Genomic DNA, 18,722 nt, shown 5'->3' with positions numbered 1-18,722 from the left:
ATGACCCTTTAATGAGGGTCGTAAAAAAACGACCATCACTGACCACACACGATGGCCAGGGGGGACAATGGGGATCGGATGACACCACCCACGGCGACAATTTCAATTGCCCGCAAGCTGCAAGCGAATTGACACCGACAGCCAAAAAGAGACCGTGCATTCACATTCATGTTACAATACTCTTATCAAGTTTTTTCTTTCTTTCTTTTCATTACGCACTCCTGCAAGAAACGAACACGAGACACAGATCACACCCCACAAAATATAAGAAAAAAAACCCCTATTAAAAAAAAAAAAAAAAAAAAAAAAAAAAAAGTTCTTATAATAATAACTAACTCTCCTCTCAATTGAAATTATCACGCGATGAGCCATTTTCACCTAGGAATTTGAAATGCTTAAAAAATTCCAATCCGAAGACAGATGACACTTTATTAAAGGTCACTGTTTACTTATCATGTTTACATCGGCTGTATGTTTATTTGATTTGTTTGCCTATAATTAAAACACGTGACAATAGGAAAGAAACGGCTCTCTTGAATCCCGAAGATGAGCGCTTTGCGTGCATTTTTGCGCAATTTCCTTGCTCTCCGATTGGCTGAAACCCGGTTTCGCGGTAGTACTATATAAAAGAGGGCGAAAAAAGCGCCAGGTACATTTCGCATTCTCTCCTGAACTGTAATCATGTCTGGTCGTGGCAAAGGCGGTAAAGTTAAGGGAAAGAGCAAGACTCGTTCTAGCCGAGCAGGGCTTCAATTCCCTGTCGGTCGTATCCATCGACTTCTCCGAAAAGGCAATTATGCCGAACGTGTTGGAGCTGGAGCACCCGTGTACCTGGCTGCCGTGTTAGAATACTTAGCTGCTGAAGTGTTGGAGTTGGCTGGTAATGCCGCCAGAGATAACAAGAAAACTAGGATCATCCCTAGACATCTCCAACTCGCCATCCGAAACGACGAGGAGTTGAACAAACTCCTTTCCGGAGTAACTATTGCTCAGGGTGGTGTATTGCCTAACATTCAAGCTGTCTTGCTCCCCAAGAAAACCGAAAAGAAAGCCTAAATTAAGACTTTACAAGTTTAAAAAAAAAAAAAAAAAAAAAAAAAGGCCCTTTTAAGGGCCAACAAATTATTAAGAATTAGCTACTGAACACTTGTAAAAATAAAAAAAAAGGGCAATATATTGAATTTTTAAAAAAAGTTATGCATCTATTTTTTTTTAAATTTATTAGCATTACTTTTTAATTTATAAACTGAATGAATTTCCATAAGAATGCATTGTATGGAAGGGTTTCTATGACATGCACAGTTTAGTGTTACAAGAATTGGGCTGGGTAGTAATGAAACGAAACGTGTTTCTGTTTACACTAAAGAGAAACTGAAAGGGTCCCGGAATGTGGTGCCATCTAGCGATCATGCTAAGAATTCGAAACTGGAATGCATTTCGCTATTAGTAAACAAGAGGAGAGGGAGATGTAGAAATTGATGAAATGGAAAGTTATTTGCTTTTTGAAACATGAACATTCAAATATGCTTGTGTAAGAAGAGATTTACATAAGAAAAGGTGAGTATTTCATGAGAAATTAATATTATAAATAAATACATAATTATTAACATATTAATTAGTACATGGTTGTGTGTGCTATGGTGTTTCTTGGCCCTGAGAAGGGCCGTTTTTTTTTTTTTTTTAAACAACTTTTTTTTTGGCTTAGGCACGTTCACCCCTAATTCGTCTAGCGAGCTGAATGTCCTTAGGCATGATAGTTACTCTCTTGGCGTGGATAGCGCACAAGTTAGTATCTTCGAACAAGCCTACTAAATAAGCTTCGCTAGCTTCCTGGAGAGCCATAACAGCAGAACTCTGGAATCGGAGATCAGTTTTGAAGTCCTGAGCGATTTCTCTAACCAAACGCTGGAATGGCAATTTTCGGATCAAGAGCTCAGTGGATTTTTGATAACGACGGATTTCTCTCAAAGCAACAGTTCCGGGCCTGTAACGATGGGGCTTCTTAACACCTCCAGTGGCTGGGGCGCTCTTACGAGCGGCCTTAGTAGCCAGTTGTTTCCTGGGGGCTTTACCTCCAGTACTCTTACGAGCGGTCTGCTTGGTACGTGCCATGACTGACTATTCTCAAACGACTTTGAACAGAAAATGGGGCGCGCAAAGATGACTTCGTTTAAATACGCTCCGAAACAGAAGGGGAAGGTGGGTGAGCGAGTCGAAATCGACCAATCGTAAAAGCGAAAAGGCGGGCGGGCGGATTCTTGGCGGTTTCGTTAATGATGGCGTTAATGATGTAATTTCTTCCCCCAGACCAATCCGAAGCGGTTGTGCGCAAGGAAGTTTACTCTCTCCAACTCTTTTTAACATTTACGTTAACGATCTACCTAGAGCTAGCAATTGTCACTTAGCAATTTTTGCAGACGATACCGCCATTCTTACACAGCATAGAGATCCAAACATAGTCATAGCAAACATTCAACAGTACATGACCATTTTGCAGTGCTGGCTCATCGGCTGGAAAATAAAAGTCAACCCAAGTAAATGCGCGTGCCTCCTATTTACTAAAAAAGTGAATATGCCTGACCTAGCCCCAATCCAAATATTCGGCCAACCCGTCCCCTTTGTAAATGAATACAAATACTTAGGGTTAGTTTTAGACGCAAAATTAAGCTTTAATAGTCATATTAAAGCAGCCCTCTCCAAAGCTACCAAAATGAGTTGTAAACTCAACAGCTTAATTGCTCCATGGAGCCAGCTATCGATTAGGCTCAAGCTTCTGCTCTACAAAGCCATTTTAAGACCAATATTGATGTACGGCTCCCAAATATGGGGGGCGACATCAGCCACTAACATCAAGAGGTTGCAAGTTTTTCAAAACAGACAACTGAGGAAAATAGTTAACGCACCCTGGTACGTCAGAGGAAAAATAATACATAACGACCTCAAAATTGAACCTGTTTCGGAATTTATTAAAAGAACGTCAATTAAGTTCTTTGAAAAATTACCCCAGATTCGCAACGAGTTACTAAATCTACCTGCATACGATCCTGCTTTACCCAGCTCTAGGAAAAGACCTAGAGCTGCAATTGATAATGTTTACATTAATTTCCCAGCCGTAAAAAAGCTGAGGACATCGTAACTCTGTTGCCAATTTGGTGGCTTAAAATTCTCAAAATTATTACTGTTTAGGCCCTAGATAGCTACGATGTGCTACACGCGTGATAATTTTCTGTAATTTTATTCAGCCCAGTTATGATCAGTCCCCAATAGAAAAAAGGCACGTGCAACGTAAATCCATTAAAATTATCTATTTACCCCATAAATAATCATTTTTATTATTTTAATTAATTAAATTAGATCAAATATTGAAAAATATGTATAAATCAAATTAATTACCAAATTTCATGACGTTAGAGCTTTACTGCGCTCGTCTAAACTAGTTCAATTAAATTTAACTTTCCCTAAACTAACAAATTAAAGTATCTATTCCAAATTATGATGTGGAGGTGCTCGTGACCACTTTGTCACATCGCGGAACTCCGAAACATCACGACGTTGCCGTTGTTGCGGTTTCGTTATTAAGAATATTTTTATATTACGTTTCAGACTCTCGACTGTCAAGATGTCCGAGGAAACAGCCGCTGCCCCTGCAACTCCAGCCACTGCCACGCCTAAGAAAAAGGCAAAAAGTGGCGCAACCAAATCGAAACCTAATCCTCCAACTCATCCCAAGGTTTCCGAAATGGTTGTGAAATCCATCACCACTCTGAAAGAGCGAGGTGGCTCTTCACTGCAAGCTATCAAAAAGCACATCAGCAGTCAGTACAAAGTCGACATCGACCGTTTGACTCCTTTCATCAAAAAATATTTGAAAAGCGCTGTCGCTGCTGGAACTCTGGTTCAAACCAAAGGAAAGGGAGCTAACGGTTCATTCAAGCTGAGTGCATCCGGTCAGAAAACCAAGGAGCCAAAGAAAATCGTGAAAAAGCCTAAAAAGGAAGGAGCTGCTTCTCCAAAGAAAGCAAAAGCCCCTGCTAAGAAAACGGCCAAGCCGAAGGAAAAAGCAGAGAAAAAGAAGAAGCCTGCTGCTGCTAAGAAAGCCACTGCTGGGGCTAAAAAAGTAGCCAAACCCAAATCTCCTAAGAAGGCAAAGGCTACAAAGCCAAAAGCTCCCAAGCCCAAGAAATTAAAATCACCCAAAAAAGCAGCTCCAAAAAAAGCTTCAAAGAAGTAAATGGACTAAACGAAAAAAATATTTTTCTTTAAAAAAAAAAAAAAAACGGCCCTTCTTAGGGCCATAAAATAGATGTGCCAAGCCAAAAGTAAATTAATTTAATAAATAATTCCCACAGTAATTGACTATTGAAATTTTATCAAGCCATTTTTTTTTTTTTTTAAATTTAATTAAAAGCCAAGAAAAACCATAGCACACACAATTTATAAACAATAGTATATGTTTTAAACACATTTAACAACTGAATATTTTAATAATACATGTTTAAGGTGCAAACACTTCATAATCATGTAAAGTGAATAGTGTGTAATGGGAATGAGAGGCATGTGTTTATATTCTATTTCACACTGTGTATGTAAATGAAAATATTAATTGGAAAAAAAAAAAAAAAAATGCTTTTAATGAAATAATGTTTATACAATAATTGTGTCATATTGTTCAATTGAGTATTTTGTTTTACAATTGAAACAGGTTATTATTCATGCAATAGTTGTAACAATCAAGTGACACATATGCAAACAAGTAATTCTTATTTGTGTATGAGTAAGAAGCACAAATAAAACAAAAATTCAATACATATTAAAAAAACAATGAAATGCAATAAATGAACATTCTTAATATTTAGCAAAAAAATATAATTAAATAAATTATATGATAACATTTAAAAACAATAAATAGGTGCAACATAATTATTGAAAATCAATTATTATTATTATTATTATTATTATATATATATATATATATATATATATATATATATATATATATATATATATATATATATATATATAATAGTCTTGCTGTTAGTAATGTAATGAAATCTTCTTATCGAGAGAGATGGCATGGGTGTCTTCACCTTAGGACATTTCAAATCAATCACACTGATTGGAGTTTACCTCTAACCCTGATTTGCATGTTTATTAATGGTATTAGCACGTGGTACTGTTTACCATAGAAATAAATGTTTGACAACTGATTCGACGCATGTGCAATGCACAATTCTCATATGTTGAGATTTAGTTTCTGTTTCTTCTTATTGTATAAAAATAGCAGGAAGGCATTTAAGAGGATTAATGTTTCATGTAGCATCCTAGAGTTAGTAAATAATTAATTTGCTTAATTGTTTTATTAGTAATAATTTTTATAAAATTCAAATATATATATATATATATATATATATATATATATATATATATATATATATATATATATATATATATATATATATATAAATAAATTTATTAATTATGAATCCCTGCTTTCATGAAAATTATTTATTTATTTATTTGGGGGGGGGGGGGACAGAGGGATATAAATTCTAGCACTAATGTATATTTTTATATCAAATATATCATGCAAACGGTTGTTATTTAAGAAAGTGACAGAGTTCATTTTTGACCATATTTGCTTAAAATGTAGCAAATTCTGCATATACATCCTTCTATTTCAAAGATTTATTCAGTTTTTATTTTTTAAAAAATAGTTGCTGACCGTAGAATATTGGGAAACAGAAATTTAAAGATAGCATCCCACTCTCCAAACTTCCTTTTACATTTGAGGCTTTGTTTTTTTCAATATACATTTATTTTCGTTAGAAACTCATTTTAGATCTTGGGGACTGATGTTTTAAATTGGTTTCTTGAGTTATTTCAAAGCTGTTACAGTTTATTTGCTTTAAATGTTAAGTTTAGTTTTCATTGAATTTTTTCATTTATGTCATAATGCTATGAACCATATCATCTTTTTTTTTATTTATTTATCTTTATCATTAATATTATTCTTTTTATTATTATTGTTTATTTATTATAGGAATCAATGAAACTGGAAAATTTTCCTATAAATTATTATATAAATTATTACACTGAATTTTTCTCATTTCCATTCTTACCCCCCCCCCCCCCCCCACACACACACACACACACTCTTTTTTTTTTCTCCTGTTACTAAAAAGAAGGACATTGTTCAAGAAATATTTTAAAAGGTTAAATCATACATCTGCAATTAGGACAGAATTGACATTTCTTATCATCAAGAACAACACTTTCTCAAAAATTTATAAAAAGTTTTTTTTTCTTTCTTTTTATTATCAATTTATTTTTAATTGCCCCCCCCCCGCTTTATGTGCTTCTAATAACATGAATATTAAATCATTATATGTTTCAATACCATTACAAACAAAACAGTGTTTAACAACATGTGTTGGCCCTGAAAAGGGCCTTTTTTTTTTTGGTGCAAGGGATCTGAACTTTTGCTTAACCTCCGAAACCGTACAAGGTACGTCCTTGCCTCTTTAGGGCATACACAACATCCATAGCAGTGACAGTTTTCCTTTTAGCATGCTCGGTGTAGGTGACAGCATCTCGAATGACATTTTCCAAGAAAACTTTGAGCACACCTCGAGTCTCTTCGTAAATCAAACCAGAAATACGTTTGACTCCGCCACGTCTAGCTAAACGCCTGATTGCGGGTTTTGTAATACCCTGGATGTTATCACGAAGAACTTTACGATGCCTTTTGGCACCCCCCTTTCCAAGACCCTTGCCTCCTTTACCTCGACCAGACATGACTTCTCAATTCAATGCAAATGCAAAAATGCCATGACCCCAGCTCCAGAATCGCCTTTTTATAGCAATTTACACACGCCCCTGCTTCGAAGAGCGAAACGCGATTGGCTGCTTTCGGTTTCGCAGCAGTGGGTATAAAATGAAATGTAAAAGTGGTCGCGAGTATTTTCTATTCTCATTTCGAATCGAAGATGCCTCCTCAAGCCTCTGGTAAAGCTGTGAAAAAGGCCGGAAAGGCCCAAAAGGCTGTTCGTGCCGGTGATAAGAAAAAACGCAAGAAGCGTAGGAAGGAATCTTTCGCTATTTACATCTACAAAGTCTTGAAACAGGTCCATCCTGATACCGGTATTTCCAGCAAAGCCATGTCAATCATGAACTCTTTCGTGAATGACATTTTCGAACGTATCGCAGCCGAATCTTCCCGATTAGCTCACTACAACAAAAGGAGCACAATTACCAGTCGGGAAATTCAAACAGCTGTGAGGCTTTTGTTGCCTGGCGAATTGGCCAAGCACGCTGTTTCCGAAGGAACCAAAGCTGTCACCAAGTACACTAGCTCCAAGTAAAAAGTTCAAATCCCTCGAACCAAAAAAAAAAAAGGCCCTTTTAAGGGCCATCACATGTTGTCAAACACTGTTTTGTTTGCAAAGAAAGAATATTTATCACAATAATATTAAAAAAATATATTTTGAAGTTTGTGTATACATAATCAAACAATGTTTCACAATTTTCTTTGTGTAAAATAAGGTGTTTCATGGCAATTAAGCATAATAGTTTAAATTTGTTTCAAACATGTGTAGAGAATGGTTAAAAAATAAAATAAATAAATGGGTAATTAGATTTTTAACACTTACATGCATCTGTTAACTTTCAATTCATTTTATTTCCTTTTTTTGTTTTGTTTTTAAATTCTTCACATTCTTTCTAATTCTGGAAAGGAAATAAGAAAACGATTTTTAGTGAAAAATAATTTGTAATAACATTCAGTCACTATTGATGATACTTCATTACAATTTAGAATCACAGGTACAAAATAAATAAATAAACACTTCGTGCAATAAAAACGTATTTTGTAGGGAAAATTAATAAAACACATCAAATAAATTAATAAAAAAATAATAATAATAATAATAATAATAACATTACATGCAAAAGGATCAAATCTTAATTTTTGAAATAAAATTAAAAAGATGCCAACAGCACGCGGTGTTCCCAGGTGGTCACCCTCCCAAGTACTGACCGCGCCCGATGCTGCTTAACTGCGGTGATCAGACGAGAACCGGTGCTTTCAGCATGGTATGGCCGTTGACATTCATCTGGTGAGAAAATACATTTCATGTCCGATCTTATATATACGATACTAATACTCTACAGGTGCGATAATGAACATTTTCGTGGGGGGTCTTGCTAATGACGAGTGTCATTAGCGCAGATGGATGTCGCTAATGACAACCCTAATGACCCTTTAATGAGGGTCGTAAAATGACCGCCCTAATGACCCTTTAATGAGGGTCGTAAAAAAACGACCATCACTGACCACACACGATGGCCAGGGGGGACAATGGGGATCGGATGACACCACCCACGGCGACAATTTCAATTGCCCGCAAGCTGCAAGCGAATTGACACCGACAGCCAAAAAGAGACCGTGCATTCACATTCATGTTACAATACTCTTATCAAGTTTTTTCTTTCTTTCTTTTCATTACGCACTCCTGCAAGAAACGAACACGAGACACAGATCACACCCCACAAAATATAAGAAAAAAAACCCCTATTAAAAAAAAAAAAAAAAAAAAAAAAAAAAAAGTTCTTATAATAATAACTAACTCTCCTCTCAATTGAAATTATCACGCGATGAGCCATTTTCACCTAGGAATTTGAAATGCTTAAAAAATTCCAATCCGAAGACAGATGACACTTTATTAAAGGTCACTGTTTACTTATCATGTTTACATCGGCTGTATGTTTATTTGATTTGTTTGCCTATAATTAAAACACGTGACAATAGGAAAGAAACGGCTCTCTTGAATCCCGAAGATGAGCGCTTTGCGTGCATTTTTGCGCAATTTCCTTGCTCTCCGATTGGCTGAAACCCGGTTTCGCGGTAGTACTATATAAAAGAGGGCGAAAAAAGCGCCAGGTACATTTCCAACAAGGATTCTCTGTAGGGAAGGTCATCAGACTGACCCAACTAAGAACTAAACACCCACTTCCATTCCTAATGGCAGAAATCAACCGGAACAGCATGGTTAATCAAATCTATAACGTTAACAGCATAGACTTCCTGGCAGTAACGGTAGAACAATACAGAGGAAGAAGCCAAATAATACAATGCTTCAAATGTAATAACTTTGGCCATAAGGCTGAAAACTGTGGCATGAAGCCAAGATGCCTAAAATGCAGCTCGGAACATGAAACTAAAGACTGCCCGATCAAAGAAAATCCCCCTACGAGAACCTGCATTAATTGCAAACAAGAGGGACACACAGCGGCGTACAGAGGGTGCCCTGCCGCCCCTAAACTTAAAAGCAATAATTTCACAAATAAAACAAACCCAGCAAAACCTATCTTCACTAGATCAAACACTTCATACGCGCAAGCTTTAAATGGCAACACTGCCCAGCAGATGGCGCCACCCAAGCAGCCAGAGATAAACAACACAAACGTAAACATTGACTGCGGGGGAGCAAACATTGCAGAACTCCTCTCTGCAATCAATGAAATTAAACAACTATTCCAGGAATTACCTAACCTACTACAAGCTGTCCATGAAATGAGAAAAACAAAAGACCCTATGACCAAATTATTAATTTTAATTGAATCAATCAGCCAAGGTAAACACAGCGGCTAGGTTCATTTACTGCTAAAACTTTTTCCTTAGTTTACTGGAACGCAAATGGGATTAAACTCAGAATCAATGAGTTTAGACACTTTATCAATAAGTATAACCCTGATGCTATTTTAATTCAAGAAACTCACCTGAGACCAAATAACAAAATTTATCTGGCCAACTATAATATTTACTATAGCTATAGAGAAAACCAAGACATTGCACAAGCAAGTGGAGGTACAGCGATCGCTATTAGATCTACGATTCCCCACTACCACCTCATCCCACCGACTCTATATTATACCGAAGCCACAGTCGTTGTAGTAACTCCAAAAAACTCTGACCCCTTCACTCTTACTTCTATTTATATTCCCCCATCGTCGGATGAATTATTGTTCACCTTCGACCTAGAAAATTTACTGCAGTGCAGCTCAAACCAAATCATCTGTGGAGACTACAATGCACATCACACCACCTGGAATTGTGCTTATAATACGAGGAGAGGGACCACATTAAAACACTTTGCTGATCAAATAGGAATGGAAATCATTTACCCACCAGAGCACACTAGAATTGGTCACAATTCAGCATCCACGATAGACTTAGCAATTGTCAAAGACTTCCTCTATCCTTACAAAATAGAAACACTAAACGAATTAAGCTCCGATCACAACCCAATAAAACTAGATTTCTTTTTTAAATATCAACTCCCAGATAATGGTAAAATTAAAACCAATTGGAAAAAATTCAAAACTGACCTTGCAAAAACTAATTTTAATTTCTATAACATTAATTGCCCGGACAAAATTGATAAATTAGTAGATGAAATTGAAAACATAATTAATACAACTATAAATAAAAGCTCTGCCCCCATAAAATATAAAAAGAATTTTATCCCCTATGAACTTAAAAACTTGATAACTGAAAGGAACAGATTAAGAAAAATATACCAAACCACAAGAGACCCCAATATTAAAAATTTATTAAATAAACTAAATAAAAACATACACAAAATGGATGCTGAATTTGAACAAAATAGGTTTCTGAACAAATTAATTAATATAGATGTAGAGAATGCAAACGTATGGGACTGTGCAAGACCCTTCAGGAAAAAGAAAATTGATATTCCCACACTTAAAGGACCGGCCAGTATTGCACAAAATGACAAAGAAAAAGCAAACTGCCTGGCTGACAGCCTGGAGACACAATTTACAATTAACAACATCAAAAATAAGGACATTGAGAACACTGTACAGAACACATTACAAGAATTTCACACCACACCAACACCAAGCTGTACAAAAGACAAACTACCATCATTAAACGAAATTATTCAACAAATACGTAAACTTAAAAATGGAAAAGCACCGGGAATAGATAAAATTAACAATATAATGATCAAAAAACTACCTCTTAATGTAATTATTATCCTCACAATTTTGATCAGAAAAATCATTGAAATTGGACATTTTCCCACACGTTGGAAAACTGCCACTGTGGTCCCTATTTTAAAACCTGGTAAAGACCCTACTAGCCCAGCTAGTTATCGTCCAATTTCACTACTCCCCACACTTAGCAAAATCACAGAAAGCATCATCCTAAAGAGATTAAATGAACATATTCAAGATAGTAACATCCTGTGCCCAGAACAATTTGGATTCAGACCAAAACTGTCAACAACACATCAATTAATCAGAGTTACTGAATACATAACAGAAGGCTTTATTAATAAACAAAAAACCGGAGCAATTTTTCTGGATATTCAAAAAGCCTTTGACAGAGTTTGGCAGGATGGATTAATACACAAATTAATTAAATATAACACACCCCCGTACCTGATAAAAATTCTAATCTCCTACCTACAAAACAGAAAATTCATCGTCAAAGTAAAAGATGAACACTCTGATGTTAAAAGTATAAATGCAGGAGTTCCACAAGGCTCTAAATTAGGACCGGTGCTTTTCACCTGTTACATAAACGACATCCCCAAACAATTCAACACGCTCCTTTGCTTATATGCCGATGACACAGCAATACTGGCCAAAAATAAAAATACCAACTACCTCACAATCGCGCTAAACAGGCATCTAAAGGCCATTTACGAATGGATGCAGATTTGGAAAATCGAAATAAACCCGAGCAAGACAGAAGCAGTACTGTTCCACAAAGGAAACAAGGAAGGAAAGTTCAAGCAAGTTGAGATTAACAAGCATAAAATTCCATGGTCTCAGGAGAGCAAATATCTAGGAGTAACACTTGATAGAAAATTAACGTTTAAACCCCACCTGAAAAATCTCAAAAACAAATTCCGAGGAGCAACGCGTAAGTTCTTCCCCCTTATTTCTCGGAATTCTAAATTAAATAGGGACACAAAAATGCTTATTTTTACTGCCTACTTGCGTCCAGTACTAACTTATGCATGTCCTGTATGGGGCTGCACTGCAAAATCCAACCTCAGAATAGTTGAAACCCAATACAATTTAACGATTAGAAAAATAGCTAACGCAAAATGGTATATGAGAAACACCGATATCAGGAAGGCACTGAATTATCCCTCCTTTAAGGAAGTAATTAAAAAACTCGCAACTAATCTCTTTAAATCACTCGATAATCATGAAAACGAAGAATTAAATAAACTCATCCCATATACTCCTGATCCCAAGTGTAAAAGACCCCGCAATATTCTGCTAATTTAACTCAAAATACACGTAATAACAAATACCTCCACCCCTCTGACCTAAATCTGTGTTTCTTGTATACCTGTTATCACAACAACCATTAAATCACTTTAATAGCAGGAACAATCTTATTCTCAATCTTGATAAAATAAATTTCACCCACGCAAGCAGCCAATGGGTAAGCTGAGCAGTTAACCACCCTAACCCCTTCCCCTCTCAACATCCGGAGGAGAAAGTTGGAACAGTCAAGAGTCTCTCGAAACTGACAATCTTAAAGGAGAGCTTCGGATTCGCCGGAATACCTCACCCACCCCTCCACGCCACACAGCAGACGTCCCTCATTGGTCGACAACTAATACTACTTATATCTCGGAGATTTCCCAGTCTAGGTCAGTCCAGCGCAAGCCAGGCTTCGTACAACATGCTATGTTGGAGGTAGCCCACACCGGGCGGGAACTCCTTCAATCGTTGCTATCTAAAGCGCCAGGTACATTTCGCATTCTCTCCTGAACTGTAATCATGTCTGGTCGTGGCAAAGGCGGTAAAGTTAAGGGAAAGAGCAAGACTCGTTCTAGCCGAGCAGGGCTTCAATTCCCTGTCGGTCGTATCCATCGACTTCTCCGAAAAGGCAATTATGCCGAACGTGTTGGAGCTGGAGCACCCGTGTACCTGGCTGCCGTGTTAGAATACTTAGCTGCTGAAGTGTTGGAGTTGGCTGGTAATGCCGCCAGAGATAACAAGAAAACTAGGATCATCCCTAGACATCTCCAACTCGCCATCCGAAACGACGAGGAGTTGAACAAACTCCTTTCCGGAGTAACTATTGCTCAGGGTGGTGTATTGCCTAACATTCAAGCTGTCTTGCTCCCCAAGAAAACCGAAAAGAAAGCCTAAATTAAGACTTTACAAGTTTAAAAAAAAAAAAAAAAAAAAAAAAAGGCCCTTTTAAGGGCCAACAAATTATTAAGAATTAGCTACTGAACACTTGTAAAAATAAAAAAAAAGGGCAATATATTGAATTTTTAAAAAAAGTTATGCATCTATTTTTTTTTAAATTTATTAGCATTACTTTTTAATTTATAAACTGAATGAATTTCCATAAGAATGCATTGTATGGAAGGGTTTCTATGACATGCACAGTTTAGTGTTACAAGAATTGGGCTGGGTAGTAATGAAACGAAACGTGTTTCTGTTTACACTAAAGAGAAACTGAAAGGGTCCCGGAATGTGGTGCCATCTAGCGATCATGCTAAGAATTCGAAACTGGAATGCATTTCGCTATTAGTAAACAAGAGGAGAGGGAGATGTAGAAATTGATGAAATGGAAAGTTATTTGCTTTTTGAAACATGAACATTCAAATATGCTTGTGTAAGAAGAGATTTACATAAGAAAAGGTGAGTATTTCATGAGAAATTAATATTATAAATAAATACATAATTATTAACATATTAATTAGTACATGGTTGTGTGTGCTATGGTGTTTCTTGGCCCTGAGAAGGGCCGTTTTTTTTTTTTTTTTAAACAACTTTTTTTTTGGCTTAGGCACGTTCACCCCTAATTCGTCTAGCGAGCTGAATGTCCTTAGGCATGATAGTTACTCTCTTGGCGTGGATAGCGCACAAGTTAGTATCTTCGAACAAGCCTACTAAATAAGCTTCGCTAGCTTCCTGGAGAGCCATAACAGCAGAACTCTGGAATCGGAGATCAGTTTTGAAGTCCTGAGCGATTTCTCTAACCAAACGCTGGAATGGCAATTTTCGGATCAAGAGCTCAGTGGATTTTTGATAACGACGGATTTCTCTCAAAGCAACAGTTCCGGGCCTGTAACGATGGGGCTTCTTAACACCTCCAGTGGCTGGGGCGCTCTTACGAGCGGCCTTAGTAGCCAGTTGTTTCCTGGGGGCTTTACCTCCAGTACTCTTACGAGCGGTCTGCTTGGTACGTGCCATGACTGACTATTCTCAAACGACTTTGAACAGAAAATGGGGCGCGCAAAGATGACTTCGTTTAAATACGCTCCGAAACAGAAGGGGAAGGTGGGTGAGCGAGTCGAAATCGACCAATCGTAAAAGCGAAAAGGCGGGCGGGCGGATTCTTGGCGGTTTCGTTATTAAGAATATTTTTATATTACGTTTCAGACTCTCGACTGTCAAGATGTCCGAGGAAACAGCCGCTGCCCCTGCAACTCCAGCCACTGCCACGCCTAAGAAAAAGGCAAAAAGTGGCGCAACCAAATCGAAACCTAATCCTCCAACTCATCCCAAGGTTTCCGAAATGGTTGTGAAATCCATCACCACTCTGAAAGAGCGAGGTGGCTCTTCACTGCAAGCTATCAAAAAGCACATCAGCAGTCAGTACAAAGTCGACATCGACCGTTTGACTCCTTTCATCAAAAAATATTTGAAAAGCGCTGTCGCTGCTGGAACTCTGGTTCAAACCAAAGGAAAGGGAGCTAACGGTTCATTCAAGCTGAGTGCATCCGGTCAGAAAACCAAGGAGCCAAAGAAAATCGTGAAAAAGCCTAAAAAGGAAGGAGCTGCTTCTCCAAAGAAAGCAAAAGCCCCTGCTAAGAAAACGGCCAAGCCGAAGGAAAAAGCAGAGAAAAAGAAGAAGCCTGCTGCTGCTAAGAAAGCCACTGCTGGGGCTAAAAAAGTAGCCAAACCCAAATCTCCTAAGAAGGCAAAGGCTACAAAGCCAAAAGCTCCCAAGCCCAAGAAATTAAAATCACCCAAAAAAGCAGCTCCAAAAAAAGCTTCAAAGAAGTAAATGGACTAAACGAAAAAAATATTTTTCTTTAAAAAAAAAAAAAAAACGGCCCTTCTTAGGGCCATAAAATAGATGTGCCAAGCCAAAAGTAAATTAATTTAATAAATAATTCCCACAGTAATTGACTATTGAAATTTTATCAAGCCATTTTTTTTTTTTTTTAAATTTAATTAAAAGCCAAGAAAAACCATAGCACACACAATTTATAAACAATAGTATATGTTTTAAACACATTTAACAACTGAATATTTTAATAATACATGTTTAAGGTGCAAACACTTCATAATCATGTAAAGTGAATAGTGTGTAATGGGAATGAGAGGCATGTGTTTATATTCTATTTCACACTGTGTATGTAAATGAAAATATTAATTGGAAAAAAAAAAAAAAAAATGCTTTTAATGAAATAATGTTTATACAATAATTGTGTCATATTGTTCAATTGAGTATTTTGTTTTACAATTGAAACAGGTTATTATTCATGCAATAGTTGTAACAATCAAGTGACACATATGCAAACAAGTAATTCTTATTTGTGTATGAGTAAGAAGCACAAATAAAACAAAAATTCAATACATATTAAAAAAACAATGAAATGCAATAAATGAACATTCTTAATATTTAGCAAAAAAATATAATTAAATAAATTATATGATAACATTTAAAAACAATAAATAGGTGCAACATAATTATTGAAAATCAATTATTATTATTATTATTATTATTATATATATATATATATATATATATATATATATATATATATATATATATATATATATATATATAATAGTCTTGCTGTTAGTAATGTAATGAAATCTTCTTATCGAGAGAGATGGCATGGGTGTCTTCACCTTAGGACATTTCAAATCAATCACACTGATTGGAGTTTACCTCTAACCCTGATTTGCATGTTTATTAATGGTATTAGCACGTGGTACTGTTTACCATAGAAATAAATGTTTGACAACTGATTCGACGCATGTGCAATGCACAATTCTCATATGTTGAGATTTAGTTTCTGTTTCTTCTTATTGTATAAAAATAGCAGGAAGGCATTTAAGAGGATTAATGTTTCATGTAGCATCCTAGAGTTAGTAAATAATTAATTTGCTTAATTGTTTTATTAGTAATAATTTTTATAAAATTCAAATATATATATATATATATATATATATATATATATATATATATATATATATATATATATATATATATATATATATATATATATATATATAAATAAATTTATTAATTATGAATCCCTGCTTTCATGAAAATTATTTATTTATTTATTTGGGGGGGGGGGGGGACAGAGGGATATAAATTCTAGCACTAATGTATATTTTTATATCAAATATATCATGCAAACGGTTGTTATTTAAGAAAGTGACAGAGTTCATTTTTGACCATATTTGCTTAAAATGTAGCAAATTCTGCATATACATCCTTCTATTTCAAAGATTTATTCAGTTTTTATTTTTTAAAAAATAGTTGCTGACCGTAGAATATTGGGAAACAGAAATTTAAAGATAGCATCCCACTCTCCAAACTTCCTTTTACATTTGAGGCTTTGTTTTTTTCAATATACATTTATTTTCGTTAGAAACTCATTTTAGATCTTGGGGACTGATGTTTTAAATTGGTTTCTTGAGTTATTTCAAAGCTGTTACAGTTTATTTGCTTTAAATGTTAAGTTTAGTTTTCATTGAATTTTTTCATTTATGTCATAATGCTATGAACCATATCATCTTTTTTTTTATTTATTTATCTTTATCATTAATATTATTCTTTTTATTATTATTGTTTATTTATTATAGGAATCAATGAAACTGGAAAATTTTCCTATAAATTATTACACTGAATTTTTCTCATTTCCATTCTTACCCCCCCCCCCCCCCCACACACACACACACACACTCTTTTTTTTTTCTCCTGTTACTAAAAAGAAGGACATTGTTCAAGAAATATTTTAAAAGGTTAAATCATACATCTGCAATTAGGACAGAATTGACATTTCTTATCATCAAGAACAACACTTTCTCAAAAATTTATAAAAAGTTTTTTTTTCTTTCTTTTTATTATCAATTTATTTTTAATTGCCCCCCCCCCGCTTTATGTGCTTCTAATAACATGAATATTAAATCATTATATGTTTCAATACCATTACAAACAAAACAGTGTTTAACAACATGTGTTGGCCCTGAAAAGGGCCTTTTTTTTTTTGGTGCAAGGGATCTGAACTTTTGCTTAACCTCCGAAACCGTACAAGGTACGTCCTTGCCTCTTTAGGGCATACACAACATCCATAGCAGTGACAGTTTTCCTTTTAGCATGCTCGGTGTAGGTGACAGCATCTCGAATGACATTTTCCAAGAAAACTTTGAGCACACCTCGAGTCTCTTCGTAAATCAAACCAGAAATACGTTTGACTCCGCCACGTCTAGCTAAACGCCTGATTGCGGGTTTTGTAATACCCTGGATGTTATCACGAAGAACTTTACGATGCCTTTTGGCACCCCCCTTTCCAAGACCCTTGCCTCCTTTACCTCGACCAGACATGACTTCTCAATTCAATGCAAATGCAAAAATGCCATGACCCCAGCTCCAGAATCGCCTTTTTATAGCAATTTACACACGCCCCTGCTTCGAAGAGCGAAACGCGATTGGCTGCTTTCGGTTTCGCAGCAGTGGGTATAAAATGAAATGTAAAAGTGGTCGCGAGTATTTTCTATTCTCATTTTCATTCTCCTGCTAGCTACCGTCATGAGCGGTAGTGATTCGGAGGAAGAGAGCGCAAAGCGCATTAGATCGGATGAGATGGAAATGGATGCTGAGATCTCCCAGCATCCGTGTCACTGTGATCAACGGCTCTTATTAGAGCGTCAAATTAAGGATGAATATATAAAATCTGAAGGCTTGCTCAAAGCAATTAACTACTATTTGGATAATGGATTAGGCATTGATAATCAAGAGTACCTAACCCTCAGGCAGAAAGAGGCGGATATCCAAGCCAAGAAAGGACTATTAGAAGGTGAGTTGGACCGTCTTCCTTTTTGTTGTGGCCACGATAGAGCTAAACCTAATGATAATTCCCAAGACAAATTTAAACTTTCACCTAAAAGAAAAACAGCCCGCCCAACCCAATTTAGCCAGGCAAATGCCACTATTATCCAAAATAAATTTCAACCATTAAATAATATAGACACGCAAAAAGAAGAAGAATCCATAAAACCCAAAAGACCACCACCGATAATGCTAAGATACCATGACGCATACGTCGATGTCCTCACCCAAATCAGAAAAGTATGTGGTGACACAGAAAATAAACTTTCATCAGGCTACGTTAAAATTTTCCCCAATGACGCGGAACAACATAGGCATATTACCAACTTCTGTAAAACCCAAGGCTATGATTTTTACATAATCAAGCCCCGCAATGAACGTCCACTCAAAGTGGTAATCAAAGGGTTACCCCATAATGAGGAGCCAAATGAAATCAAAGATATACTTAAAAACCAACACAGCCTACCTGTAATCAAGGTAACTCAGCTGACTCAGCTAAAAACAAAAAGACCACTCCCCTTCTACCTTGTTGAACTAGTTAGAAACAATGAAGCTCAACAAATATTTGATCTTAATCACATAA

At 36.1% G+C, this 18,722-nt stretch overlaps 7 protein-coding genes and 1 non-coding gene across 8 annotated transcripts; 5 read left to right on the top strand and 3 right to left on the bottom strand.

The window, feature by feature from the left end:
- The first annotated feature begins 643 nt into the window (after nucleotides 1-643).
- LOC129957489 (histone H2A) lies at nucleotides 644-1,094 on the top strand. Its single transcript, XM_056069815.1, has one exon. It carries the CDS (start codon nucleotides 682-684, stop codon nucleotides 1,054-1,056), a length of 375 nt encoding a protein of 124 aa, XP_055925790.1. The 5' UTR covers nucleotides 644-681; the 3' UTR covers nucleotides 1,057-1,094.
- A 571-nt stretch (nucleotides 1,095-1,665) lies between these two features.
- Nucleotides 1,666-2,150, bottom strand: LOC129957488 (histone H3). Its single transcript, XM_056069814.1, has one exon. The coding sequence runs from the start codon at nucleotides 2,110-2,112 to the stop codon at nucleotides 1,702-1,704; it is 411 nt and encodes a 136-aa protein (XP_055925789.1). The 5' UTR covers nucleotides 2,113-2,150; the 3' UTR covers nucleotides 1,666-1,701.
- A 1,457-nt stretch (nucleotides 2,151-3,607) lies between these two features.
- On the top strand, nucleotides 3,608-4,268 carry LOC129957397 (histone H1-III-like). Its single transcript, XM_056069699.1, has one exon. The coding sequence runs from the start codon at nucleotides 3,620-3,622 to the stop codon at nucleotides 4,229-4,231; it is 612 nt and encodes a 203-aa protein (XP_055925674.1). The 5' UTR covers nucleotides 3,608-3,619; the 3' UTR covers nucleotides 4,232-4,268.
- Nucleotides 4,269-6,472: 2,204 nt separating this feature from the next.
- Nucleotides 6,473-17,659, bottom strand: LOC129956849 (uncharacterized). The gene is made up of 5 exons (XM_056068806.1): nucleotides 17,329-17,659; nucleotides 14,800-15,059; nucleotides 13,852-14,262; nucleotides 12,025-12,067; nucleotides 6,473-6,797 (listed from the first exon to the last, which is right to left on the bottom strand). The coding sequence occupies exons 1-5, from the start codon at nucleotides 17,633-17,635 to the stop codon at nucleotides 6,484-6,486; spliced, it is 1,335 nt and encodes a 444-aa protein (XP_055924781.1). The 5' UTR covers nucleotides 17,636-17,659; the 3' UTR covers nucleotides 6,473-6,483.
- LOC129957441 (histone H2B) lies at nucleotides 6,931-7,482 on the top strand. The gene has a single exon (XM_056069760.1). It carries the CDS (start codon nucleotides 6,987-6,989, stop codon nucleotides 7,359-7,361), a length of 375 nt encoding a protein of 124 aa, XP_055925735.1. The 5' UTR covers nucleotides 6,931-6,986; the 3' UTR covers nucleotides 7,362-7,482.
- Nucleotides 7,987-8,105, bottom strand: LOC129957794 (5S ribosomal RNA). The gene has a single exon (XR_008782899.1). It is a non-coding gene; the product is annotated as a 5S ribosomal RNA (ribosomal RNA).
- Nucleotides 12,793-13,238, top strand: LOC129957439 (histone H2A). Its single transcript, XM_056069757.1, has one exon. The coding sequence runs from the start codon at nucleotides 12,826-12,828 to the stop codon at nucleotides 13,198-13,200; it is 375 nt and encodes a 124-aa protein (XP_055925732.1). The 5' UTR covers nucleotides 12,793-12,825; the 3' UTR covers nucleotides 13,201-13,238.
- Nucleotides 14,379-15,110, top strand: LOC129957436 (histone H1-III-like). Its single transcript, XM_056069754.1, has one exon. It carries the CDS (start codon nucleotides 14,462-14,464, stop codon nucleotides 15,071-15,073), a length of 612 nt encoding a protein of 203 aa, XP_055925729.1. The 5' UTR covers nucleotides 14,379-14,461; the 3' UTR covers nucleotides 15,074-15,110.
- Nucleotides 17,660-18,722: the final 1,063 nt, after the last annotated feature.

The sequence above is a fragment of the Argiope bruennichi genome, chromosome 11 (assembly GCF_947563725.1).
Source record: "Argiope bruennichi chromosome 11, qqArgBrue1.1, whole genome shotgun sequence".
NCBI classification, from domain to species: Eukaryota; Metazoa; Arthropoda; class Arachnida; order Araneae; family Araneidae; genus Argiope; species Argiope bruennichi.
The sequence above is the reverse complement of the archived record's forward strand: the minus strand, read 5'-3'. Positions and strand labels throughout refer to the sequence as shown.